The sequence below is a fragment of the Blennius ocellaris genome (genome assembly GCF_963422515.1).
Source record: "Blennius ocellaris genome assembly, chromosome: 3".
Lineage (NCBI taxonomy): Eukaryota > Metazoa > Chordata > Actinopteri > Blenniiformes > Blenniidae > Blennius > Blennius ocellaris.
The window spans coordinates 10605772-10633609 of NC_137652.1; the positions used below are offsets into that span (position 1 = coordinate 10605772).

The window sequence follows — 27838 nt, forward strand, 5'->3', positions numbered from 1 at the left end:
TATTCAAATTGATTGACATATCATTACATCACTGTTTGTGGCGTCTTCTCCGTCATTAATAAAAAGTAAATATGGGAGTTATCTCGGATAAGTTCCAGCATACTGGGTTTTCAAAATATCATGGCTGACTGTGACATTTAGTATAGTTCTGGGACAATGCATTTTGATTGCTGTGTTTTTTGAATGCAGGATTAAAGATTCATTACAGCTAATCATATTCCTTCATGGGAAAGATAAAATAATATCATCCCTTTCAGATTTTTCTCGTTTTTTTCAAACTGACTATTAATACCAAATACAGAGCACTTTTTTTTTTTTTTGCAGGAGGCTGCCATTTTATCAGGGTTGGATTGTGAACACTTTTTCGAGTCATCCAATAAGAATTTTTGTTTGTTAGAAGATTTTTTTATTTTTTATTATTACTTTAAACTTTAAAATACAATGTCAGTTTGGACAGCTTTTCACTTTATTTTAAATTAGTAATGTGCAGTTGTTTTTATAAAATGAACAATAAAATGGCACATCTGTGAATATGAAAGTGTTGAAGCATTCTTTCAACCTTTATAGGATAAAGGATTGCTGTTTTAAAGCTAAGCTCTGAGGATAAGGTTGGTTAACTATCTATTATGAGCATTAAATAAGGTGTCTGTGGTCTGGAAACCAATAATGTATTTATTCAATGAATAAAATTGTCTGATGGGCACCTGTCTGTAAAGTGAGAAATGCTGTTGTCTGCTGAGAAGCTGTAGTGGGCTAATTAGATCTGATCAGTCATGAAAGGCGTGTAAATGTAACCCATGCAGAGGTTACAAGATCACCCAGGGCAAATACAAGCAGATGAACGAGGTTTATCTGATGTGAATAGTGGGATATCTGGGGGCAATTTCAGGATGTTAGCTGTGAATGTGGGTTTTACAGAAAAGGACGAAGATCACAACCGTTCTACCAGCAATGTGATAAACCACTATACACTGCCAATATTTACAGTGCAGCATGGAGCTGCTTTTAGACTGTGATAAGAGAGAAGTAGCGATATCGACATTGAAAAATAAATAATAAGCCACAGAAATATTGAATGTTGAAGAGTGACGCCCCAGAAATGATAATGGCTGTGAAAAGCGAATGAGAGGTGAGCTTCCTGCAATATTTCAATACAATATCCTGTCTGGGGCCCCTGAAATGCAGGCGACACGAGATCATCCCGCTCGGTTACAGGAGATAAAATAGGAGGAAAACAAAACGCGACGTGCAGGAAGCTGATTATGAACCGCCGAGAGTTACAGACGGGACCATGCGTTATTCATGAAGTTTAAAACAGCATTCACAAGTATCAATCGATCTCTTTCACTATGTGTGCCATTTGTGCGTCACTGAGTGCGCACGGCGCACTGCCTGCTGCTACTGCTGCTGCCGGAGGAGGAGAGGCAGTTCTTTCACACCCACATTCAACAGGCACTGAAGGATACTTGTTTCGTGCACACTTTCTCTGCGTTTCTTTTTAGTTTTGAGCAACTGAAAAGTGCAGGATTAGTGCACATGAGGATCTTGGAGAAATTATGCGTATTTCTCGGGGAGTTTAACTCGCGCGTCATGACGCCGGTACGCAATCCTCTACCTACACTCCAGCTTTGCTCCTAAACAAGTAGAGACGACCAGTAAAACAACACAGCCTGCGACTTTGAGGGGAGGAAAAAACAAAGAGAAGAGAATGGCAGCTCCACACAACGGATCAAACATCACCACGAACTACACGAACCAGTTTGTGCAGCCGCCGTGGCGCGTCGCGCTCTGGTCCGTCGCCTACAGCTTTGTGCTGGCGGTTGCGGTGTTTGGAAACCTCATCGTGATATGGATCATTCTTGCCCACAAACGCATGAGGACGGTGACAAACTACTTCTTGCTCAACTTGGCGTTTTCTGACGCGTCGATGGCCGCGTTCAACACTTTAATAAACTTTATCTACGCTGCTCACGGCGAGTGGTACTTCGGGGAAGCTTACTGCAAATTCCACAACTTCTTCCCAGTGACATCCGTTTTTGCAAGCATCTACTCCATGACTGCAATTGCCGTGGACAGGTAAACACTGCAAGAATAATATTTAGTCAGTGATGCCAAGTTCCCCCAGTCATTCACTCCAGCCCCACTCAGTGATGTGGAGATGATTTGATTCGTGTTCCGTGAAGTAATTTTGTAATTCGTCTATATAAATATGATAAACAAGCATAAAAAAGCTACAAATGCAAGTGTTTGAATGCTGTTTTATCCGTGAGGTATGACAGTTACAGATTTTCCTTCTTTAAGAAGAATTTCTTGTACTCATTCTCATTCATCAAAATGAATAATGTGAAACACAACTCGTGAATATTTCTGCTATTTAGACTATATGTAGTAAACAATATCATCGTCACTAAAACGGTTTGATCGCTAGTGTTTAATTACATGATTTGATTTTTCTTTCCTTCTTTGGACATTTTGTTCATCATTGTTTCATTGGACTCTGCCGTGTTCCATCAGCAGTGTTGGAACATTGTGCCCTAAAACAAATCTCAACTGCATGTCATTTCTTGCTTGATGAGAAATTGCAGTAGTTTTTCCTTCCCGCTGTTTTTAATGCGTTTAGATTTGCAATTCCGCTCGCGACGTCAGTACTTGTTTGTGATTTGCATTATTGTGCCGGAAAGGCAGTTTCTCAGCAGGGTGAGTGCCATCTCACCCACTATGGACCTACCCCACAGATTTAATTTTCCGTTTCATTGCCAATGAATCAGAGACTGAAGCTGTTGCTAACAGAGTCTATGTTGCAGTGGAAGACTATGTGTGTGGCAACACCCTGGAAATGATAACCCCTTCCTCCAAGCTTTTACATGCTCAGACTCTCCTGCTCTCTGTCACATGCACTCGGACTATTTATGATCTTTGCTTTCCTATATTTTCTTTCTGTCCTGGTTCCTTCATCTCTTCCTACTTGGCTGCCTCTGTGATTTCCAGCAATGTAGGTGCACTCTGCACCATTAACCATCCTTTGATACTAATCAGTGGACCATCAAATGTCATAATGTTTGAATAAAAGGATTAATCTGATGAATGAAGCAGCCTAAGACTTACATAATGAAGAGAAAGGGCATTTCAAAGGTGTAAGCAAGTGCGGTGTATGTGCAGTGTGCACACATATGTGTCACAGTGTGCAGTTGATATCGTGTGAGGTGTTTTCCTCCTCCAGTGCTTCTCCTTTACACACGCAAATGGAACAACGCATATCCCCAGGCTGTGCCCATTTTGGCCTCGTTACAGCAACTTTGATGCAGTTGTATTTTTGGTCTGTAGTGTCCATTCAGGTTTGTCATCTGTGCACTGAGAAAGAGAACATTGGCATGACCTACATGATGTAGATGTAACCTCCGGTCATGCTTTCCCTAACCCCAGTGTGGTGCTGTCTCCGCTCTGATGTCTTGAAATGGCATGAGGCCACAGTTCGTGAGCATCTGTGAATGCGTCCTTCCTGCTAAGTCTCTCAGCCGTTGTGTGTTTCTTTGGGAATTGCATTCAATGCAGCACGTTTCTGTGTGAAAGATAGCGCTAACGACAACAGGTTTTGTATTAATTGTATTGTATTGTATTAATTGTGTGTGTGTGTGTGTGTGTGTGTGTGTGTGTGTGTGTGTGTGTGTGTGTGTGTGTGCACAAAACCAGTTTTATGTTTCATATGAGTAAAAGTGGGTGACTGAAAGATTTGATCATTTTTCTGAGGTTATCCAAGCCAACTCTTGGCATTCAGTTGTTTGCCTAATGTGTCACTATTCACACCCGAAGTCTCATCCAAAGTGACCTCTTAAACACGAGGTGGTGATAGAGCCAGCGTTCGCTGAGTAACGTCATACCATTGTGGCTTGGCGTCTAACCAGCATTCCGTCTGAAAACTTCTCTGTACCACGTTTCACAAACTCAATAATTATGTATTGATTTTTTTTAAATTATACCCATCAAAGACATTTTTTGTTATTCTGCAGGCATAGTCCAAAGTTTACTTAAGCTGATCTGATATAGTGATTTGAGGTAAATGTGCTTCAATGTGTTTGAATACAAGTGTGTGTGTGTGTGTGTGTGTGTGTGTGTGTGTGTGTGTGTGTGTGTGTGTGTGTGTGTGTGTGTGTGTGTGTGTGTGTGTGTGTACAAATAGGAAAAATCCTTCCATTAGTTCATTTGAGTGTGACTGTTTTCCAGAGGGTTTGATCAGCAGCCATTGTGCTGCTTGTTTGAGCCTAAATAACTTTGCGACTCTGGCACCTACTTGATTGGACATCTTAAAGGTCTAAATAAGATTTTCTAAGTACAAAACAATTGCTCAGGAAAAGAAAAGGTGGCTTTGTTGTTTGCTGTGTGTGTGTGTGTGTGTGTGTGTGTGTGTGTGTGTGTGTGTGTGTGTGTGTGTGTGCGTGTGTGTGTGTGTGTGTGTGTGTGTGCGTGTGTGTGTGTGTGTGTGTGTGTGTGTGTGTGTGTGTGTGTGTGTGTGTGTGTGTGTGTGTGTGTGTGTGTGTGTGTGTGTGTGTGTCCAGAGAATTTCATTCAATGAGGTTATAAGACACCACAGTGGATAATGTGTCCATCTTCAAATGATTCTTTACTATCTTAAAGTGATTGAATTAGCATCTCTAAGCCTGTGTGATCTGCAATTGGAAAAGCTGGGTTGCGTCCTAAGTAGGTCCCTGTGGCTCATCCTGTTCTGGCCAGGTTTCATTGTTTTATTGTGCTGTTCAAACAGAATGTCATCAGTGTTTGTTGGAATGATTCGCCCATGATTTACCCTGAATATTAAACAACACTGTTTTATCAGGCACAGTCAGGCTCACTGCAGAAAATCTCAGCATAACTTCAAATATATATTAAAAAAATATGTTGTTCAATCTTGATTCAAATTAATTATTGATGATCACATACATATCACATGTCTCATACAACAAATTCATGTCGCACAAAATTGGTTACATTTCGTATTATTATCTTTTCCCCTTGTAAAACAGTATTCATACTTGCTCATGGGGACATGAAAAATCCTTTGAAGATTAAGGATTTAGCAGTATAAAATGGGGATTTAATTCACATTTAGAAGCCTCACACATAGAAGATAATATTTAGTATTGGATAGCAACAAGCTGTCATCTCTGGAAACATCCCCTAAAAACAACTTCATAAGGCAATAATGTATCACAATAAGGGTTCTCATTTAATACAAATTCATGCAATGAATAAGTTTATCAGTATTTAATGTTAATCTTCCATACATTGTAAGCTGCCTATCTCTTTTCTGCAGGTACATGGCCATTATCCATCCACTGAAGCCTCGTCTGTCTGCAAAGGCCACTATGGGAGTCATCATCTGTATCTGGAGCCTGGCCGTGGTTCTGGCCTTCCCACTCTGCTACTTCTCCACTATCCGAGTTCTGCCCCACAGGACCCTGTGTTATGTGGCCTGGCCCCGCATGAAAGATGATCCCTTCATGTGAGAATAATCTCCTTGTTTATCCCAAAAAAAGAAACATGGCTTGATAGAAGGTGGTATGACAAATCCCATTCCGTCAGATTTGGTGCATCGCTTTCAGTTCAATGCAGCTAAACTTATTTAGATGCTTATACAAGGTGATTATAATCATATCGCACAATTTGAAAATCATCACTGATTATAAGCTGAGCAAGACAGAGCCGCATAATTGGAAGAAAATGACAATTGTATTGTCAGTCTGCTGTCTGACTGCTTGTAGATGGCTTTATGCTTCATGCACTCGAGTTGCACTAAGCTTGTTTGTTTTTCAACTCAAAGCAAGAAAGTTGGCAACCATAATAAATTGTTGCATCAATGTTTTCACGAAATAGTTTGTTGTAGGATTCAGTCATTTTTTAAATCACATTTGTTTATTTATTTTTTTATTCCACTGTGTATTTTTGCAACAGGTGCTATATGAGCAAATCGAGGATTGTGTTCCCATTGATGTGTAATTACTCTGAATGTGACTGAGACTTTGAATGGTCACAAAATTATTGTTGTACTTCAAAAATGTGAAATGTTAAATAGGATTGAATTATGTTGGCACCACCCAAAAACCGCAGGGACTCTATTTAAATTTTTTGCTTCTGTGTTCTCTACTATACTATACTATACTATACTATACTATACTATACTATACTATACTATGGTAGATACAGGAATGATGAGTCCTGGCTGAATTCAGGAGACTTTACTGTTTTTTTGTCATAACATGAACTTGCTCTGCACAAATACTAGCAGTTTGATTACAAGCTTATTATAATTGTATCAATTTTTCATCCATTGGTCTTGATTCCTTCACCAGGTATCATATCATAGTGACAGTTCTGGTCTACGTACTGCCTTTGGTGGTGATGGGTATCACTTACACCATCGTGGGAGTGACGCTCTGGGGAGGCGAGATCCCTGGAGACTCATCTGATAATTATCATGGACAGCTGCGGGCTAAAAGGAAGGTAAGCATGCAATTCTAAATATAACTCCAAGGCATGTCTGACACTGAAATCCAGAGATGAGGAAATAATCTGCATTTTTGCTCCATTTGAAACCTTTGTTGATTAAAATAATTACTATGTTGCTCCAGTGTGTGTTGATGAGAGAAAGGAAAAACATAACATAGGCAAATAAGCTATTTAAATGCATATTGTCTTTGAGGGAAAATAATTTGTCGATGTATTGTGTTAAATTGAGGGTAAAATGACCGGGCAGCTGCTGTGCTCAATTATGCACTTTCTGCTGCCATAGGTGTTCCTGTAGGATTTAGAATTAAGCTACTATCTCAGTTGATTTTATTACTGTGACTGAACACAAGTGTCCCAGAATCCCAGAACGCCTTCGTAGCTAATAAACTGTGCATGTTTGATGTATTCTGCATTTTCTGACAGTTGGTGAAGTTTATCCTGCTGATACTCAACCTGGAGAAACAATAATATTCTGATAATACATTGCAGCATTGACATTACAGCACCTTCCCATTGGTGTTGGTTTACAGAGTTTTGGGTCGGAAATATAAAATGCTCTAATGAGTTCTGTTTTCAAATTAACCAAATTAGCATTATATAAGCTTCCCAGTGTTTTTTTAATCCTCTTTAGCCCATGTTTGCTGCAAATACATCTCTCATCCTCAAACAAATGTTTGACAACAGATAACATAAATAGTACTTTCATTCACACCAGCAATAACAAGGTGATGTGGTATTGTTACAGGTAAAGAAAGAGAGAAAGATTACTTCAATTTGCCATTGAAAGAAACACTATTGTTGGACTCAGCTCAAAAAGTCAGATAAAGTTGTGTTGGCTGTGAAAAGTTTAAAGGTGGTGATAAATCTTAGTCTTTAAAGTGTAAACATCAGCTCCACCACACTGCAGCGAGCAAAAATAATAGCTTTTGTCAATAGTGTGCAGCAGGAATTGGCCTGTCACACACTTCAAGGAAAGAAATCTTGATTCTAAACAGCACAACCTTTGTGACTGTCAATTATTGTCAGTCAAGTGCTTGTTCTTTCAACCAGACAGGCGCATGCTCTGAAAAACACCACCAGTATCTGCAGGCAGTTTGAAACCAACATATTGGAAACCAGCTTTTATCCCTACGGCTCCTAATGCTCCTCATTCTTACGTGTTTGTTACAGTGGAAAACTGATACCAAAAATTACCAGCACATCTTACAACACATTTCTTAGTCATAAAGGAATAATACAGACAAACAAATTGTGAGACTTCCTGTAGCATCATTGTCCTTTTGGTATATTTGTATTGTTTATAGTATTGAACTGCATGGTTATGGATTCTTGGCATATTACACCATCATCACTTCTAAATCTTAATTTCTTTTGTGTTCCTCATATCCACTATCAGACTCATCCATTCATTATTAAGTGCTTTTACTGGAGTGAGTTTCAGGATATATTAAACTCTAGAAAGTACAGAAAGGGAGCATATTTACGGGAGCCTGAGGCTTTATTTTTTGTTTTAATTGTGACAGAGAATAGTCTACGTTCATGGTCTGGATATCACGCCAAATGTACATTTGATTTATAGGCCATTCGTCTGTGTATTTTGTTCTCTGCACAGCCTGAGATAAAAATTAAACACTGCATTATTTGCCTCATTAAAGAACATCATCGTCTTCAAAAGTATAAACATAAACCGTCTTTACTGAAAAACAATGAGATAAAAAAATTTCTTTTTTTGGTTGCCTCCACACTACAGACCATACTAAATGTAGATGTTTAGGAAATATTTGTCATGCAGTGCCATCAGAGATTTGACTCATTAATCACACACTTTTATAACCTCAAATATACGACCAGACTCACAAAAACGATTTATCTTCGTTGACAAGGAAATCGAGAACTGTGGTTAAAGGCAATGGGATGTTACACACCAGTTGGTGCACTTTGAACAAACTTAAGGAATAAATCAAAACTTGTTGGATTATTGATCCTGGAAGTTTCCTCAAATGAGCTCAAACAAACAAAAATTTGCTCAATACTATAAATATCTTCCCACAAACTTGAAACAGGCCTTGATACCAGCAGACTCATAAAAGACTGAACCACATTAATTCACAGCCAGTTCACATGGACACAAACGCAAACCCTGTGTATCTCATTTACGCTGAGTCATCTAAACAAGTGTCAGGCTAAAGCAAACACAATTTCAGGGCAATCTGGATCTTTCCTTAAGCACACACATCCTGCACTGAAGCTACTGACATTGTGATTTAATGGTCAATGAAAATCACTGCAGCCTCAACCCAAGCCTGTTTTACCTCATTAGAAATGTTAGCGGCGAACACGGTTTGCTGCGGCCCAAGCTTCCCTATTGTGTACGACAAGACGACACTGAATGATGTGCGTCAAATTGCTTTCTGAAACCAGTAAGTGGTTGTCCATTGCTGAGTCCAGTGTGCCGCATTACTTGAATGGGAAACATTACTGCTCACAGTTTTTTGACACTGCAGTGTGGTGTCCCTTCATGTTCCAGTAATTGCTCTCATTCTCTCAAACACCTATATAATTGATTCCACTCAGTACAGGCTCCAACTTCCTGTGTTTGACTTTCCCATTCCCCCTTCTGCCGAAACATCACTATTAACCTCTCGACAATTTTCATTATTTCTGAGTCCTCCTGACTGAAAATTGGTCTTTTGGGGGTTCTTACAGTAAGATCAATAATTCAATTGAATATTTGTGCATCTGAGTGTGGGCATGTGGATATGGATATGTGAATGTGTGAGTGTGAGCATGTATAATGTGAAGACATGTTTTAGGGAAAGACTATGGTTATTGCAGGTAAAAAAAAAAAAAACAAACAAAAAAACAGCCTAATGAGGACTTTAGAAAATCAGGCTTCATCTTCAGTCTCTGATCTGCCCTCGTCTCTGGGGGTTATGGTTCATTCACACAGCTGGTACATTAGAATTGTGAGGTTAGTGTTCACAGAGAAAAAGGAGAACACCCCGAGGCAAAGTGCTGAAGCGTCGCAAAACTGGCTGGCTCACAAGCTTTTCTATCTACTGTAGTCCAGATTCCTTAGGAATTTCTCTAAATAAAGAAAATCCAGCTAACTGAGCGGAAACATCAGAACAGCACACTCACACACTGGAACATGATGCACATGCACATGCACAAGTCTGCTTTTTGTTTGAGGAGATTCCTTTAGTTTATAATATTCCTGTAATAATACCTATTTTTTCTTCTTTTTTTTTTAAAGTACATCAGGCATTAAGTTGACCTTAATTCACTTATAATGGTTATATCACTGCTTGTGGTCATGATTGGTACATGTATGGCTCATTACCTGTGTCGTTGCTTAATGTTTCTGAATAATTCAGTGACTTGCACTCAACAATCATCTTCAAATGAATCTCTATGAATCCAGCATGTCCTCATTTATTTTCAAGTTTGCAATCGATGGCCGTTCACTGGCTATTCAATTCGGTTAAACTTTTTACAGCTGGCACACATTAGAACAACGGCTGAGGGTAATAATTCAATATAACTTCAATCAGCACAGCAACCGTTTGACATTCAAATCTTTACCACATATGAGTAAATTGACTTTGAAACTTACAAGTATAGTAGTTTAGTTGACACTTTGTCACATGGACAGGTGAAGATGGGGATTAAACCAAATAAAGACGACTTGTTCCACTCCTTTCACATAATTAGTAATCCTAACCCTAACCCTAACTACGAGATCTGCCAACTTCTTGCTTTTATTGAAATGGATTGTAGGATCATATTGGCCTGTCACTCGTAAGTAAATATAATCTCAAACCAGTGACATTGAAGAAACTTGCAGGCAGATAGCTTTGCGACAATGCAACTTGTCAACACAATGCTGAAGGTGAGAAGAGACTAAAAGAAACATATTGTGCAGCCCTGTTTTTACCACTTCTTGCACCTTGCCATGGCCATGTTGGGCTTCACAAGTTACAAAGATACAAATAAGAACAGCACTTTCTAACAATACAGGTTAATACTTTTCACATAGAAAAATACAGTAATGTCAGACAAACAAAAAACTGAATGAATGGGAGCTATGCACAATGAGGGGGGGTTAGAAAGCAATGCGAGAGTATATCATTCAGAAAGAAATTGTGTAACTGTGATCCTCACCTGCACAGATATACATTATACTTGATGTAACCATTCACAGGGATGATGAAGTACTTTCTGCTCAATATTGTGAGGGTTGGAGTCAAGGTCGCTAAATTGAATCTGATTGTATAAAAAAGCAGCAGTATTGTACAAGCACGAACATTGAAGGGAGTTATTATTTCTCAAGATTCCCAAAAAATGTACTGTTCCATCCCTTTATCTAGCTTCAATACTTCTTCATGTGGGGTATGGCGCTGACACCAGCTGATTGTGGGTGAATGGAGGCCCTGTTACAGAATTTCCTGGTGTTTCAATGTAATTTCCTGGTATGTAATTTCATATATGTATGTATGTATTCTGCTGCAATCAATGTACAACAGGTGTGTCCATCTATGCCCCAGCCTGAGGCTGTATGTTTGAAATGTCAGTCTGGCAAGCAGCACTAATCACCTGTCATAATGTGGCCATAAAGCTCTTAAAGTCAATCTGTGTTCAACTCATGTTCTATAAGCACCATCGATCGGTCATCTCCCTCCTGTTGACGCTTGAAGTACTGCATGTTGTTGAGTGTTGCTGTGTGGATGTAATGATTTCAATGGATTACCTGACAAGATCAGATTGTTCCACAAATGAGGTACAACAGTGTTAAGCTGCAGTGTACGCCTGGTGCCATACTGACAACCAGAGATAACAAATAGTTTTTGAATCCAAACTGGACATATCTCAACTGAGGCGCGTGTGTGTGTGTGTGTGTGTGTGTGTGTGTGTGTGTGTGTGCGTGTGCGTGTGCGTGTGCGTGTGCGTGTGCGTGTGCGTGTGCGCGTGCGTGCGTGCGTGCGTGCCCCGGCTTCTGAATTGAAAGGTCATTGTAAAAGACCGACAGCATGAAACAATGTGAGCCAGTGATTTTTGTTTGTGAATTTCAAATTTTATGTTCTGTATGCTCCTTCGCCTGCTGTGCTCCTTCTTCTCACCAACGGCTGCCTCAAGCAATAATAAAATCTGTACCATTTTCCTGAGCCCATACTAATATAATGTCCCTACTGCAGGTTTGTCTCATGTTGTCTCATATGTCCTCCTGTTGTCTTCATTCTCCCATTTTTTGTAATGGTTGTTAATAGCTGAGGACGAAAAGCACTTTATTCAGACAAAGAAAAAAAAACTATAGAAATACTATTGAAATCATTTCTTCAGTGCTTGAAGAACTGTTATTGTGCCATGCAGAAGTAATGTTTGGATCTTGTGTAAAACAAATGAGGTCCTTAAAAATGAACAAATGCATAAATTAACATATGGAGTTGCACATTGTTTGTATATAAACACTTATCGGACTCTCAAAATAATGTTATTTGACCAAAAGTTCACCTCCAGTTCTGCTTTCATTTGTTTTCTTTATTAGCTCGTTCCTCCATCACTCTGCTGCTTTGCCTCTCAGTTGCATTCAGATAAACTATTTGTTCATTTTAGTCTTTACTGTGTCACGTTCTGCATTGCTTGTGGGATTCGTTCTGCTATCACACCAACAAATGGGTCGTCATTTAGTGAATTAATGAAGAAACATCAATCCACTGCTGCAAACCGGCCCTAAGACCATTTTGGTTGGACTCAGTATCACATTCTTGTATTACAAATCTCATTGTTGTTTGAGTTTCATTACATTTTGCTTTCTAAGAGCAAGTTAGCACCATTTTAATGTTTCCTCTGTCTTTGCCTTGCTTAAGTTAGGAAGTGAAACACAGTGGGGATTGAGAGAATTGTGTACTTTATTACACAAGACAAAAATTTGCAGATGTAGTGGTTTATGAAATCTGCTGCAAGGCTTGCACAAAACAATAACACATTACGGTGAGCAATGAAGGCCCCTCTTATCTACCCACATCATTTTTATTAGTTTTGGATCCTTGTGCATCTTCTTAAGATAGTGCAGGCAATCCGTCTGACTCAATTGGCTTTTTTGTTGGGGAGTTTTGCAGTCTTGTGACCTCATATTGTCTCAGGGCTTGATTTACTTTTCAATTTTAGATGAAATATGTTTTGGAACATACTTCATTCTAATAAAGAGAATGCACTGATCGAGATACTTGGATAAGGAGCAAAATGTCTTTCCAGGTGTGCTGTATGACCAAATGCAGTAGGTCAACTGATTCAGTTTGGTTTGCGATGCCTCCTAACAGGACAACTGAAGGTATGCCCAAATGGAAAAAGTATGCCCAATAGCAAGTGCAAATAGATTGTGCTTTCATTTCTCTTGCATTTTGCAGGTGATCCATTGTGAATAATACAATGGGTGATATCACAAGTAAACATAATTTTTGAAACTGGGGGTTTTCTTGAATAAAGAGCCATTTATACAAGAACGATCTGCTTGAAATGGTATTGTTTCAATGTTTATTTGATTGTGTTTGTCATGGATGCAGCACCAGGCCCCCATAAGCCAAACAACATCGACATGCTGGTTGAGAAAGGTATTGAACATAACAGAGTGTTGGTATGTAAACCAGAATATGACAACGGAGAAAGAAAGAAAAAAATAGCACACAGTCGAACTGTGAGATTTCAAAACCAACGCCATAGGATAAAGAGGCTCAACAGAAATTCAGAGAGCAATGAAATAAGAGCATATGGAACATATGTTCTCACAAAGCCTATAAATAAAAGAGGTGGGGGGCAGTTGTTGAGAATCCCTCTCAGCTCAATAACAGCAGCATTTCAAAGAGCTAAGCCAAATTGCACACCTTTTTAAAACACAATGACACAGTCATGAAGGGAATAAAGGATCAGACATTGTAAATGACATTGCACATTGTGCGTTATTATGTAAGCATTAACTCTTCCCGGTATTCTGCGTGATTGGAACACATACCTGGAAAATGCATTAAAGTGGATTAAAGTGCCTCTAAATTGTACTTTGGTGTGAATATATGAGTTTCTCTCCCCTTGTCCTGTGATAGACTGGCCACATTCTTGAGCAGGGATTGGCTCCAGCACCCTCTAAGCCTGAATCATGTAAAATGGCAGAGAAGGTGGATTTTGATTTAAAAAGTTAAAAGTGAAAATATTTCTAACCTGTGCCTTCACCTCATCTTCTCTGGCATCCCAGAGTGACTGATCTCATTTATTTCTAATCTCAACTTCGAAACAACAGACCAGGAAGCCTTAATTGCATTTGCTCACGTTATTGAAAGCTCAGTAATTACCACGACGTAACATAAAAAAAATCGATTGCGCTGTTACCTTTCCTTGTCAACCATTATATGTAATGGTGTAATTGTATGATACATTGGGATGCATCACCGGTTGTATATTTCAGGTGGGATGCTTTACGTTCACATCACCAAAGGAACGTGTAATCCTGGTCTGCACCTTGACATGTAAAGAGAAAAATGTCACCCTACTTTTTGTTCTCTTTGTCCTCTTTGTAGAATTGATATGAAATAGCCATTAGATTACACCAGCATGTTTCCATGGAGAAATTGTGGTGCAGGCTGCCAATCTGTAGTTAACAAGTGGGACTCAGTATCAATACTTTAGGCGTACACTCAGACAAAAATGGCTTTACTAATAGTACCTGTTGGAATAAGTCAGCTGCTTGCAGTAGTCTTCCCTGCTTACATTCCCTGGTTACATAATTATACTGTATATCCATCCATCCATCCATCCATCCATCCATCCATCCATCCATCCATCCATCCATCCATCCAGCCATCCATCCAGCCATCCATCCAGCCATCCATCCATCACCCTTGTAGCACCGCATTATGCCACATTTTGTGATAACTTGTTACATATTGCAACAGATATAACAAAAAAGAAATGCAGGTTAAATGATTAAATACATTCACTAACAATCTGGTTTCATTTAATCAAGAAAGGCAGGTGATCGATAAAGTTCAACTGTATTTATAGCCATTCATATAATTCTAGTCCAACTTAATTTGTTTCTCATTATTAAATTCAGAACTATCTATATGGCTATAGTGAAATATTTATTACACAATGTACCAAATTATTACATTTTCTGAAAACAAGCATTTTGTAATAACTATTGCAATATAGAACAAGTTATTGCAAAATAGGTTCAAGATTTTTTATTACAAAATGCGGCAGATTATTACAGAATGCAGTGTTTTTACATAATGAGTTAAAAATATATTACATTATTACATATTGCACCATGATTACATAATGCGGCACTACAACCCTCCCTATAAAAAAAAATTGCTATCCTCATAAAAATCATCTTGTTAAAATTGATATACTCACTAAATCTCTCTCGCTCAATCTGGAACAAATGTTTCTCAGCCATGTTATACATGCTGTAGATTGATTTGTAGCAAGCAGCTGTTAGATATCAAGAGGCTCCGTTTTGCATTTGTTTCAATCATTAGAAAGGATTTTTCTAAGTACTGAGAGCATTAATGCAGTGATCAGTCGCTGTGCTTTTGCAACTTTCCTCATGACTTACAGCATGGCTACAAAAAGTATTGCTTGTTCACATGGAGTGGAACTGATCGAGCTGCTACAGGTCACATGGTAGTAAAGTAACTCCGTTGGTGGTGAAATGATGTCCTAAGTTAGAGACATACTTTCCTCCTGATTCACCTACCTGTCCTTGTACATTAATTTAGTATTTAGTTTCAAATTATCATTAGCAGTATTCATGGAAAGAATAGCCAATTTTTTTTCTTTCTTTGCGAAACTGTTAAATATGATATAATCCTTTTCATAATCATTTTTAACTGACCATTTTTGGATATTCTACAAAGTGTAGTGCCTAATGCACCATTTAATCCCAGTAATCACAATACAATGGTCCATATTTCAGCAATCGAAGCACAGTTCTGACAAAAGGCATTTTAGATAGGTTTTCTTTTGTCCACTCAAGCAGTTCATTCTCCTCCTGTTCAGATATTGTGAGTGGCAAAGAGAGGCAAAAATATCTGATGGAAAAGTGAATTCTACAGATATTATCCCATTAAATTGCTTTTTTTTGTAGGCAAATATGTTTTGTTGGAGACCCTTTCTACAAGGGATTATTGTTTAGCTCCATTCATGTGTCATTGTGGTTATTATTCCAGTGTAGAAGTTCTTTTTTCTAAGAGTGGTATAAAGAGGTATGACACTGTCCATTTGAGGTCGACTTGAGAGTATTTCAATTTCCAATATGTTGTTCCTCATTCATCTCTTGTTCTGTGTCCTCTGTCAGAGCCCATTGATGTAGGAATTTCATGACCTTGTCTAATTGGATAGCCACCCAAGGCTCTCTGATGGTACACTCTTAGATTCTTTCACATTTGCAAATGAATATATCGTACAAGCATCAAAGTATTTTTCTATTATTCTAAATGATGCATTATACTAAAAGTGGATGCAGCATGTTCTCGCTCTGCTGATTTGATTTGGGCTTGGTTTTTTATGTCCACATTGCATTTATTTAGTAATTTATTTCTTCCTTTTCAATTTTCATATTCATGAATTATGTTTGTTTCAGGAAAGGTTTCTCCTGCATTTTGGTCTGCGCCACCAACTCTAACAAGCTAAGAGGACATCTGAAGTACAAACTGTTATTCCTACATAAAATAGACAAGCTGCAGCCTTGTGATTGCAGTAATACAGTTATATTGAGTACTCCTAGTACTCCTTTTTCTTTTGATTAAAAAAATGTGTATTCATGATTGATGGTTTGTCACAGAACAACAGAAAGTAATTGCAATTCAGAGATAAAAAAAAAACGTTTTTATAAATCTAATGCACCAACCTTAGAAACATGAAGTACTGTACAGAAAATTGAAGCAGTAGAGAAAAAGCTGCTTTCCTCTCCCTCTCTCTCTCTCTCTCTCTCTCTCTCTCTCTCTCTCTCTCTCTCTCTCTCTCTCTCTCTCTCTCTCTCTCTCTCTCTCTCTGCTTTTAAGTTGCTTTGTTCTGCCCTCAGTTGCATTTCATTTTCTCAAGGACGTAAAAGGATGTTCGAGGAACATGATGTATGCAGACCCGTGCATCAGAAGATTTTCATGACATCAAGATTAAATTATTTCTACTATCTAATATCGGGTAGACGGTACAACGTAAATGCTTTATCCTGGAATAAGGCAGATGTATTAGAAGATGAGAAGCATATATTTTGTGACTTGAAGTATGAGAAGACTGAGTAGTTTCCCAAGTCACAGGAATGTTTGAACAATTAAGGAGGTCGAAACATCAAAGTTAATCAACTTAATTTTAATCACAGTTCAACATCATCGTCACTCAACCTACCAGAAACCTTTTTTGAATGTCAAGCAACCAATAGAACATTAGGATTAGGGGATGTGCATCCTTTCAGATACAGCTGGGCCTTCTTTTCGTCTTTGAGAAGTGTAGCTTATTTCAAGACACCCAAAGTCACTCTGCATAAAGGAAATAAAAGACAGCTGATAACAACAAAAATGCTTAGGATTAAAGTTTTGAGGGCTTTTTTTTTCCAGGTGTTAGGGGTTCTAGATGTCGGAGGTGAAGCAGCAAAAGGTTATGGGCTTTGATACCTTGACCCTCCCCTGCAGGTCCCTCTTGTTCGTCAGTGGGACACTGGATCAGGTCCGTCATTATTCATCCATGCTTCACTGTTTGCCAAACACTATTAATCAACGTTATAAAGGGCATGAGAAATTAATCGGGTGTTCTTTTTATTTTTGTTTTAACTGGAGACACGGTTGAACTTTTTACATTTTTCCAAGAACTCCTTAAATAATTGAAGCATTTGTTTGAATTTGTTTACTCCCCACAGTCCCCCTGCATCAAAATTAACTAAAAGTTAATCTCTGTGAACTGAAAGTACATTGAACAAACAAAAAAACAAACCTGAGGTAATATTTTTCGAAAAATGTATATCTCAATATCTCAATTCCATATTTTTTTTTGCCTATTGAGAATTTAATGCAAAAATGCAAAATAAATGCAAGATATTGAGTATCCTCCAAAACACCACCATAGTTTTCAGACTTTTGTAACTGAGGAGGCTTTTAAATTTAAGACTTAAAAAAAGCAATATGGATGCATATGCATCGACCCTCTGACTCACTTGATCCAGACGATGGTCCAGAGGGATAGAGAGTGTCCCACCCAGAACAGGGCAAATGACAGGATAAACCAAGGACAGGCAAGCTTATGACAATAAGACATAATAAAGTATGTCCATTTCAGGCTGTTGCAGCACACAGGAGCAATAAAGCAAAACCTGCTTATCAGCTTTCGGGTTGACTTTTGATATTTCTGAAAAGTCAATAGCTGATGACCTGAGAGAGCTGGGGACTCGTTGCTGACAACCTCTGAAATACACTATATACAAGTGGTATCAGGAGATTGGTGAAGCAGAAAAAGACATGTCACAGACAACTTCACATGAATTCACTGATAAAGTTCAGTAACAACTGTGATAGTGCAGCACTTGTGTGCTTGCATGTTTTAGTTCTGTATGGACCTTCGGTTCAGTCAAATAAAATTCTTGGATGAAATTTTTTGGAGAAAACTTGTTGATTCTTATAATCCGAGAACAAGATTTGACTTTTGTTTTAACTCCGAACATCTGATCTAAAAATATTTCTGCCCTCATTCACTTGAAGCAAAGCCATCTGCAACTTTTTGTTTTATATTATTTGTGCTTGTTTTCCAAGTAATGATTTTGGCATTTCACTATCTTATCATTATTGTATCCAATCTGTTCTTTGTTTATTTGCATATTGCAGGCCAGCGATGGCATTATTAAGGAATCTTCACTAATTTCCTTTTAAGTGATATTAAAATGCCTTTGTTTGTTGGACAGACATTTGTCATTACAATTCTTATCAGAAGAACTTTGTTAATTACATTTATTTTTGAGGGGGGGTGGACATCTATGCTTATTTGTTTTTTTGTCTATTCATGGCTCATCGTGTTTAACTGCTAATCCCAGTGACTTGTGTGATCTGATTTAAAGTCTGCTTTCATTCCTGTCAACATTTCTTGTTTAATTAGCCGTCTTGATGAACGACTTGGTGTCACAGCCTCTAATAAGATTTCTTCTTATCTGACTGGCTGAAGTTTGTTTTTCCGCCCGCATAACGGGCTGTTGTTTGTCCACGCATGAATATTACTGGGGCTTAACATCAACTTCCATGGCCTTGCTTGAAAAAAACCTGGTACTTAGTCACATTTCTTCTTTCTTTGGTGTTTATGATCCGGTATCTAACTAAGCTTCGTGTTTGTCTGCAGATTTTTCTCATGCAAATTGTAGTTGAATAAACAAGCTTTATCAAGCAGCAACCTTTTCATTGTTGTGTCTCAAAGTACAACTCATTTTAAGAATAAATGACACTAATATTTCTGATCATAACTTACGTTGTATACCTCTTTTCTTGCTATCTTCTTCTCCGACTGTAAATCATAGTTTAGATCAATATCAAGCATAAAAGTCATCATACGAGTCCTCATTTTCTCCTCACTTCAAAGAAAGCCAGTATGTGTTGAGAACAAGCAGTGTCTCTTTTGGTTCTCAGTCTGAGTCTCACAGGAGATCCTTTCAGTAGCGTTAATGTAGCAATGTGAGGAAAAAGACCGCAGCGTCTGTCTACCTATTGTACACAAGCTGTATTTAACTATGAACAGAATGAGCATTAATAAATCATCTTGATAAGCTTGACTTGCTGTTATAAGGCTCTACGGGTTTCGACAAACTAAAGGCTCCATTTTATTTTGCTGTTTTTGGCTGTTAGTGTATGATACACAGCATTTCACGTGTCGCTGACGGCATGTCAAGAAGGTCTTTATGTGATTCGTGGCTGCATTCACACTTCTGTCTGTGATCATTCTCGCAGACCCAGTGAGATTTATTTTTTCTTGTATGGAGCGTCCTCATGTTCACAATTTCACACTTTTTTTTCCAGTAGAGTGCATAGTCGACTTCTCAGCATCTCTCAGAGTGTTTGGTGAAGCAGATACATTGTTTTAATACCCCGTGTATATACACATAATTTGTTTGGGAACTCCAGAGATCACTGGCAATCTAAATATGGAATGTTTAAACAAGGTCGAGGAGCTCTCAGCAAATGTGTCTCCTCAAGCCTCAAGTTTATTTACAAGTTGATTCTTTTGATGAGTTTGAGGTTGTTGTTTTTTACTATGTCACAGGTTTTTACTGAATGTATTATCAAGAAACCTAGAAGTGCCACTTGAGTAGCAGAGCTCCAATGAGTTTGTCCTGTGGAGGCAGCGTCTGCATAATCAAGTCTCTGCACAATAAAGTGTCATTTTTGTCCACAAAAATCGCTAAATGCGATTCTGAAACTATCAGAATCGCATTTAGCTGCAGTCACTCAGCATGGCATGTGTTTTCATTATCATAAGTATGAGCTCTTAAGTGTTTTCAAGTCAATCCCACAAATGTCGTCATGCCAAACTGCTGTGAAAAACACTTTCTAGGACATCAAATATGTATCAGTGCGCCATAGAAAGTAGTCCCCGACTGGAGTACGGAGCTTTTTCTGTTAACTACAGTGTCAGTCTGCTTTACAGAAACACTTGATTTTTGGAAATGTATATATTACCAACTATGTCGTATTAATCATCATGTTCAGCATAAAGAAACTGTATAATGAAAAATAGAACTTGAAATAAATGGATTGACTATGTGTTTTATACACACTGCATATATGGCCATTTCAGACCAAAAACAGGAAATGATGGCGATATGTCAATATCTGAAGATTGACAGCAACCAGCCAGTATCATATTTCTTTGACAGATAATCTTTTGAGCTGAGCTCACAGTATAACATCCCCTAACAGCCCACTGAAATGCAGAAAAACACGATTTGTCCACATTCTCTATCTATTTTCATACCAAGCTTGTTTTCTGCATTTTAACAATAGCTCCATTCTTAGTTTTATAAATGTATGTGTGTGTGTGTGTGTGTGTGTGTGTGTGTGCGTGTGTGTGTGCGTGCGTGCGTGCGTGCGTGCGTGCGTGCATGCGTGCGTGTGTGTGTTTATCTGTATGTTTGTCACATCCTTGATGTATGTTGTACTTTGTCTTGTGTCTGAATGTTCTCCTTTGTGCTTCCCTCGTATTTTATTTCCTTGAGTTTCATGTTTATGTTTTGCACATCTCCTGTTTTATGCAGCGGTTCTCTACATGTAAAAAAAAAAAATCATGCCTGGTTCCATGTTACCTGTCCGTGTTCATTTTTCTTATCTCTCCCATCATCTCAAGTGTCTTGTTGCTCCGCCCTGAATGCGTTTCTATTGATGATTACTATTTGAGTATTTTCAACTGTGCCTCATTGTTTCTTCACACTCTATTTTGTATATGAATCTTTAGTCCTCAGTTTGTAATCCTGGCTTTGATTCCCAGTGTCTGTTTTTTTTCTTGCCTGTTTATCTCGGTCTGCTTCTCTGTCTCATTGTGAAATCGTTTCTGTTCATTCTGTGTGTGTGTGTGTGTGTGTGTGTGTGTGTGTGTGTGTGTGTGGAGGGGGGGGGGGGGGGGGGGGGGGGGGGTCTTGTTTGATGCTGTGTCAGCAAAGTCATCCAACAACTATCCAAACATACTTTGCTGTCATTTAACACGGGAGTTATAAGCACACACACACACACACACACACACACACACACACACTCACACACACACACACACACACACACACACACACACACACACACACACACACACACACACACACACACACACACACACACACACACACACACAACAAAAGCTGCTACACTACAAACAGGTCTGATTGATAATGGTAACACTGTGAAACAGACTCACACCTCATCAGCTCCTCCTCAGCTTTCTTCCCTTAAAAGACTCAAACCCTTCTCTAGCGAGAGTGCACGTCACATGCATTTACACTTCGCACAAGTATTTAGTCACTTCATTGCTTTCTCACTATCACTTTTTGTAAATTCATTCTTTTGATAGGATCGAAATAGAAACGTTTAATGTGTGAACTGCCATAAGACCCAAATACTGATTGAATATTTTGCCACTGGTTAGCAGCCACCAAGCACAGTTTGTGTTAATATCATAAACTCCCTTGAAACATGCACTCAAAACCGAGGGTGCCAAGACTTCTGTTTGGATTACAGGAGGGACTCGATGATGTCTGCTTTGTCTCCAGCTGTGTGACTGCTCACAGCACCTCTGCAGCTTGTCTCTGGAGACCCACAAGCTTACATAGATTTCTGTACCACCCAGATGCAGCTCAGTGAAGACTGACACGAAAAGATCACCTGAAACATTGATAGATACTTGTGAGTCATTTCAGATGTTTATGCTCACTTATTTTAGGGAATGATTGGAAATATGTTGAAAGACATTAGACAATTTTATTATTAGTTGCTAGTTAAGGAAAATAACTATAAACAGACCAATAAAATATGACAAAATATTCAGATTTTTTCCTTTTTTTAACAACGCTGACACTCTTATTATGAGATTAATTTCCTATATTTTTTTTGTATTAAAAAATGTAAAAAATTAAAAACTAATCAAAAATCACAGAAATGAAGAGATAAACTCCAAAGTGATGATACAGGCAAACTTCATGTGGTCAATGCCAAGATGCAATCCAATACAATGTTCTCCAATTAAGATAAAATAGAAAATGTGAAGACATATCCGTGTAATATGGCGAGATATTGTCGGTATAATGCTAATTATGATCTCTGTTATAGATGACAAGGTCTCAATTGGATGATAAGGTCAAGATTCAGTTCAAGGTGATGAATTTGCTGCTGAATATATTCCTTTAAAATGCTTTTACAGTCTGACCTTAGCCTCATTGCGTTACAGGCAAATAAATGTTCTATACTGAGTCTATGACGATTGGCACAGTCAACCATCCTCGGACAAAAAGCTGAATCAAATGACCCGATAGACCCGTATCTGGATTGCTCAATGAAGCTAGAGTACTTGGATCAGCATAACACAGACATAGAGAGAACATACAAACTCCACACAGTTATAAAGCAGTGCTCTTCATGATGTGAGCCAACAGTACTAACCACTTTTCAAACATACCAAATGATGCCACTGTTGCTAAAACAAGAAAAACCTGACATATTTGCAAAATACATGTTTTTTTAGACAGATTGTTCAAACTTGCCAAATGAAAGACTTCAATTAACCCTGGGGTAAAGATTACAATTCTGTCAAATTCAACCTGCATAATGAGTAGGAAATGTATTGACGGCATTTTCAACAGCACAACAGCTTCATGAAAGCTCCGTTCCTCACTTGCTACTCTCTTTAATTCCTTCATGACTTCATTTCAGTTTTTCAAGATTCCGATCATAAACACACACCGCTGCTTTGACTGTCTGTGACAGGTGTGATTCAAACGTTTTCTGGCTCGTGTTCATTTCATAAAGTGTGCATGTGGATTCTGCTGCGACTCGGTATCTCATCAGTGGATTCGGGAACGTGCTATTCTGCTACCCATTAGATGCATCTATTTGTTGTAGGTGCTCCCAGGTGCTGCCTAAACGCTGTCATTAGGAAATTCCGTGTAAATACATGAATCATATTTGTCCAGCAAAACAGATTTCTTCAGATGGTATCACAGTGGGAGGAGGCCGGATGTCTTTTCTCCATTTCATCTAATATTCTTCTCCTCGTATGTTCAGCCGGTGAATTTGGCATCAGTGACATTTTTCTCTCTTTCTCATCGTTTCTCACTCCTTCCACTGCAGGTGGTGAAGATGATGATCATTGTGGTGGTGACCTTTGCCCTCTGCTGGCTGCCTTACCACATCTACTTCATTGTGACGGGCCTTAACAAACGTCTGAACAAGTGGAAGTACATCCAGCAGGTCTACCTGTCAGTGCTGTGGCTGGCGATGAGCTCCACCATGTACAACCCCATCATCTACTGCTGCCTCAACAGCAGGTAGGTTTACGCTGTGCCTGCTTGAAACATTATATTTTAGTTGTGACTTAGACGAGATGTGTAACAGTTGGAATGCTTTTTGAAGTATGTGTTTGTGAGAAGTACACAAAAACAAGGTGGCGTATTGTTGCGTGTACACATCTTGTCCAGACACAAAAGGCAAACAAATGCAGCAACATTAGTGCCTTCATTTTTTTAAAGAAAGTTCTGATCTAAACAATAGTAACACAGGTGGCCACAAGGCACTGTGTCAAGATTTTGACTTTATTTATGCTTCAATAAGCAAATGTTTTCGGATGTTAAGGACGCTCCATTCCAGGATTTTACCAAATGTTTTTCATTAAGAGCCACATATAGAAAAATATGCAAAGAGCAAAACCGCTGACAAAAGGTGGTGTTTGTCAGTTCAATTCTATTGTATTGAAGTCAATGATCTCAATCAAAATGGGTGAGCCATGACTGGCGATTGCAGGGCAGAAATTAAAAATAGATGTTTGAAGGCCTCTGCATATTTTATTTCTGCACTGCAGTGGCGACCTAACACTGGTCCAGTCGGGGGGCATGGCTCAAAATGTTTGTCATATTTTTGTTTTTGTTCATAATTATCGGGTTTATTGCAAAGCCATGATGATGAGATTGGATCTCACTTTAATAATCACACGGGAAAGATTGTATTAAAACTTTCATGAGTATTTAGATGCCTGCTCAAATAGAACACAGTTGTCAGTATTTCTACTCGTGGTTTTAATTGTCTGCATGAGTAAATGAAGGAGCTGATTTCCCAATAAAGCACATATGATTTAAACGGGCTCAAAATGGCATACGTGGACAGAGTCATTATAAAACTGAACATCTGAAAAAAGTGCTTATATTCTTTATATTATTTGAAGAAACACAGTTGTCAATACTTGTGTTACATCAGCTTTATCAATTTCAATTTATGACTTTTGTGGTTTTTAGGGGGATTTTTTTCAACTGGTGAGGAGAAAACAAAGATCAGATATCATAAGAAGGTGGAAAGGTCACAGTCTGTCTGGCGTCCATTTCAAAAAGAAATGATTTGCAAAACACAAGTGAACATTTTGAACAGAAGCAAATACTTGGTCAAAAAAGACTTTTATGACATTTTATTCACTGAAGTAAAGACAGAAGTTATCTGATGTCTTTTATCTCGGACAGAATTGTTTTGAGTTTAAACAATTCGAAACATACTCACTTTGGATCAAGCTCTTCTCTATGTCCAGCATGAAAATAAGCCTAAAGCGAAACCATGACCTCACTTTTAAACCAAGGGAAGGTGTTGATGTGACAGATGTGGCCAGGAGGAAGCCATTGGGTTCGATTGTGATGCAGAGACAGACTCTGCTTCTCGGTCAGTGAGAAGTAACTCATTTGAGAAAGGGACAAATACTATTTACGCACCACGGGAAGCACAAAACAAAGACCACAGAGAAAGAAAATAAAACAGACAAGACACAGGAATCAATTTCTCGACTAGTCATGCATGGAGAGAAACCACTAACCCCCAAAGGTTCAAAATGTCCCTTATAACAACTGCTGCTATAACTCTGACCGAAGGTATACATTTTGTTTTTGGAGCTTGCTACTAACATGGACATCTGATGTCAGAAAATACAAACTGAATGGGAGAGAATTATGGCATCAAGAGTTTAAGCTTGACAAAGTGAAACTGGTTAATCAATTCATATAATTTAATTAACCACAAACTTAAAAAGAAAACTGCTTTACAACAACATACAAAAACAAATGGCCAATTTTTGTTACTTTCTGGAGACAGGTTAGCTCCACGTGGATACACACAGTCTGATTTTAATATTCTGAAGGCAAGGGGAATAGCCCGTTTGGATGTCTTCATATTCATATTTGCTTTTTCCATAACGTTAGGGCAGTGGTGGTTTCGAACTTAAGCAGACTTGCGATTCAGAGTCAGCAGATACGAATCACACAGCTGACGTGTCACCACTGTGGGTCCATGAGCATGAATCTTGACCTCCATCAGTTCCCCAGAGCGCTATAACGTGGCTGCAGCTCCGCATCCTAGAAAATGGTTGGTCAGGGCGGAAAAAAATAGGAATCTCCCCAAGGAGATTAATAAAGTATGATCAGTCAGTCACATGTTTGGAAGATCTTTACTTGTTCTCTTCATTATACATATTCCTGAGATTTCTGTTTTTCATTACTTTTAAGATCTCCGGTGCAGCTCCTCCAGCCTTCAATATTGCAAATTTACCAACATTGTGATGAATTATCCTCTGATGCGCTGTCCATTCATGCTCTACCGTAGATGGTGTTAACAGCGCATCATATTTCACTTCATTATTTCAACATTACATCATATCTGGTGGCAACAGGCCAGAAGTCAAAACTACAAACATCAAGGAAGAATTACTCAAAAAAAGAAAGTAAACTGCACTGCTTTTGTAATTATGTCAGTGGGAACTGCAGAAATACATGTGCTCAAAAGAAAAGGAAAACCATTGCAAAGTAACATCTGGATTAAATGAGGTTCAACAAAGAGAGAGAGAGAGAAAGAGACAGAGAGAGAGAGAGAGAGAGAGAGAGAAAAAGCGAGATTACTGTTAATTAGAAGTAACAATCCCAACGTACAAATCGATCAACAACATATTCTTAAGTGTTTATTTACTGCAAATTATATCAAGCAATATGCAACAAAATGATTGCACTTGGCTATTATATGGACACACTTGCAAAACAATTGTGAGCAACTGGGACCAGCCCCAATGTAACAGTATTCCTGTCTGAAGTTAAGAAAAGTAACTCAAACCATTATACTGTCGTAATCACATCTTATAAAAAAAAAATGGTTATGAACACCTGTCTGCTTTGGGCACATACATAGAAACTATGCTGCAAGTATTGAATACATTTAGAAGAAAAACTTTGATCAAATGTAAGATGCATGTTGTGTACTCTGGCAGTGCTCTCTTTAATGGTAATATAACAGAAGCTGTATCACTGACATGAGACATGGGCTTTGATGATCAACAACATTATCACTCTGCTGCATCAAGAGAGTAATGCACTAGTCATGTCCCTCAACACATCTGGTTTCACACTCAGGGAGACACAGATATGTGTGAGTATATTTTGATCTTCTTCAGAGGAAAAGGTTCTTTGTTCTGCCTGAAACTAGCAAAACTTCACACATTTATAGTATCCTGTCGTCAATATGATAGGTTTCAATACCCTTGTCAGTTTTGACATAAAGTTACACAGAATTGGTAGGCAACACCAAGAAAAATACACGTAATATGTATTTGAAAGTAAAAGTAATGTACTGCAGCTCCAGACAGACCATTTCTGTTTCATATGATGTCTGTGTCTTCTGTCTCTTCCCTCCATCTTCTCAACGTGCCATCAGGTTTCGCGCCGGCTTCAAGAGAGCCTTCCGTTGGTGTCCATTCATCAAAGTGTCCAGTTACGACGAGCTGGAACTCAGATCCACCCGTCTGCACACAACGCGTCAGAGCAGCATGTACACGCTGTCCCGCGTGGACACCACCATGGTGGTGGTGTACGACCCTGCCGAGGGCGAAGGCAACGCTGGAGCTGGCTCAGGGAGGAAGCACTCCCTCCCTTCCAGGAAGAGAAGTTACATCACATCTCGCCACTCGGAGATCAATGGTGGCAATGAAAGCGTCCCCAAAATCCAAAACGGAAGCGCTCCAAACGCTAACCCTGAGGAATTCTCGTGAACGGCCGCTTCACAGAAATGCATGCAGCACAAGGCTTTTCAACATTTGCATGAAAAAAAAGTTTCATACACATGCGTCATACACTGTACATAGAAACAGTGCACAAGGTGTTTGATGTGCTTTGACATTGAAGAATTATTGAGGCAGATGTAGTCGCTTCACCATTCAGAGAGTTTTGTCCAGTCACTGTCCACCTGTGTAATGGAATTCTTTGTGAAGCTACTTGTTCTTAGCGCAAATTTTATTCTCAACAACAAAGCCAGCGTTTTTAAGTCACTCCCAGAATTCAATTATGATCTGTCTTCTCAAAAATGTATTAGAAGTTGATTAAAGACCACCCCTACATAAAATCCAGTTCCTAATCTTATTAAAGTTTATTATAATGTAATAAATTCCATGTCAGGATTTATTTTTTTATATGCTTGATGACATCTCTGTGGGCAAAATAATCAGCCAGCGGAAGAGTTCGGTTTTCGAACTGCAGTATACCCATGACTTTGAAAACACTGATAAAGACATTTAACTGATGCTTTCTGCTGCAAGACTAATG

The 27838-nt window shown here is 38.7% G+C and overlaps 1 protein-coding gene across 1 annotated transcript; it reads left to right on the forward strand.

Moving 5' to 3' along the window:
- Positions 1 to 1708: 1708 nt before the first annotated feature.
- Positions 1709 to 27288, forward strand: tacr3a (tachykinin receptor 3a; the record flags this gene model as incomplete). Its single annotated transcript, XM_080520214.1, has 5 exons — positions 1709 to 2076; positions 5309 to 5497; positions 6345 to 6495; positions 23355 to 23551; positions 26955 to 27288. 5 exons carry the CDS (start codon positions 1709 to 1711, stop codon positions 27286 to 27288), a joined length of 1239 nt encoding a protein of 412 aa, XP_080376340.1.
- Between the last annotated feature and the right edge of the window lie 550 nt (positions 27289 to 27838).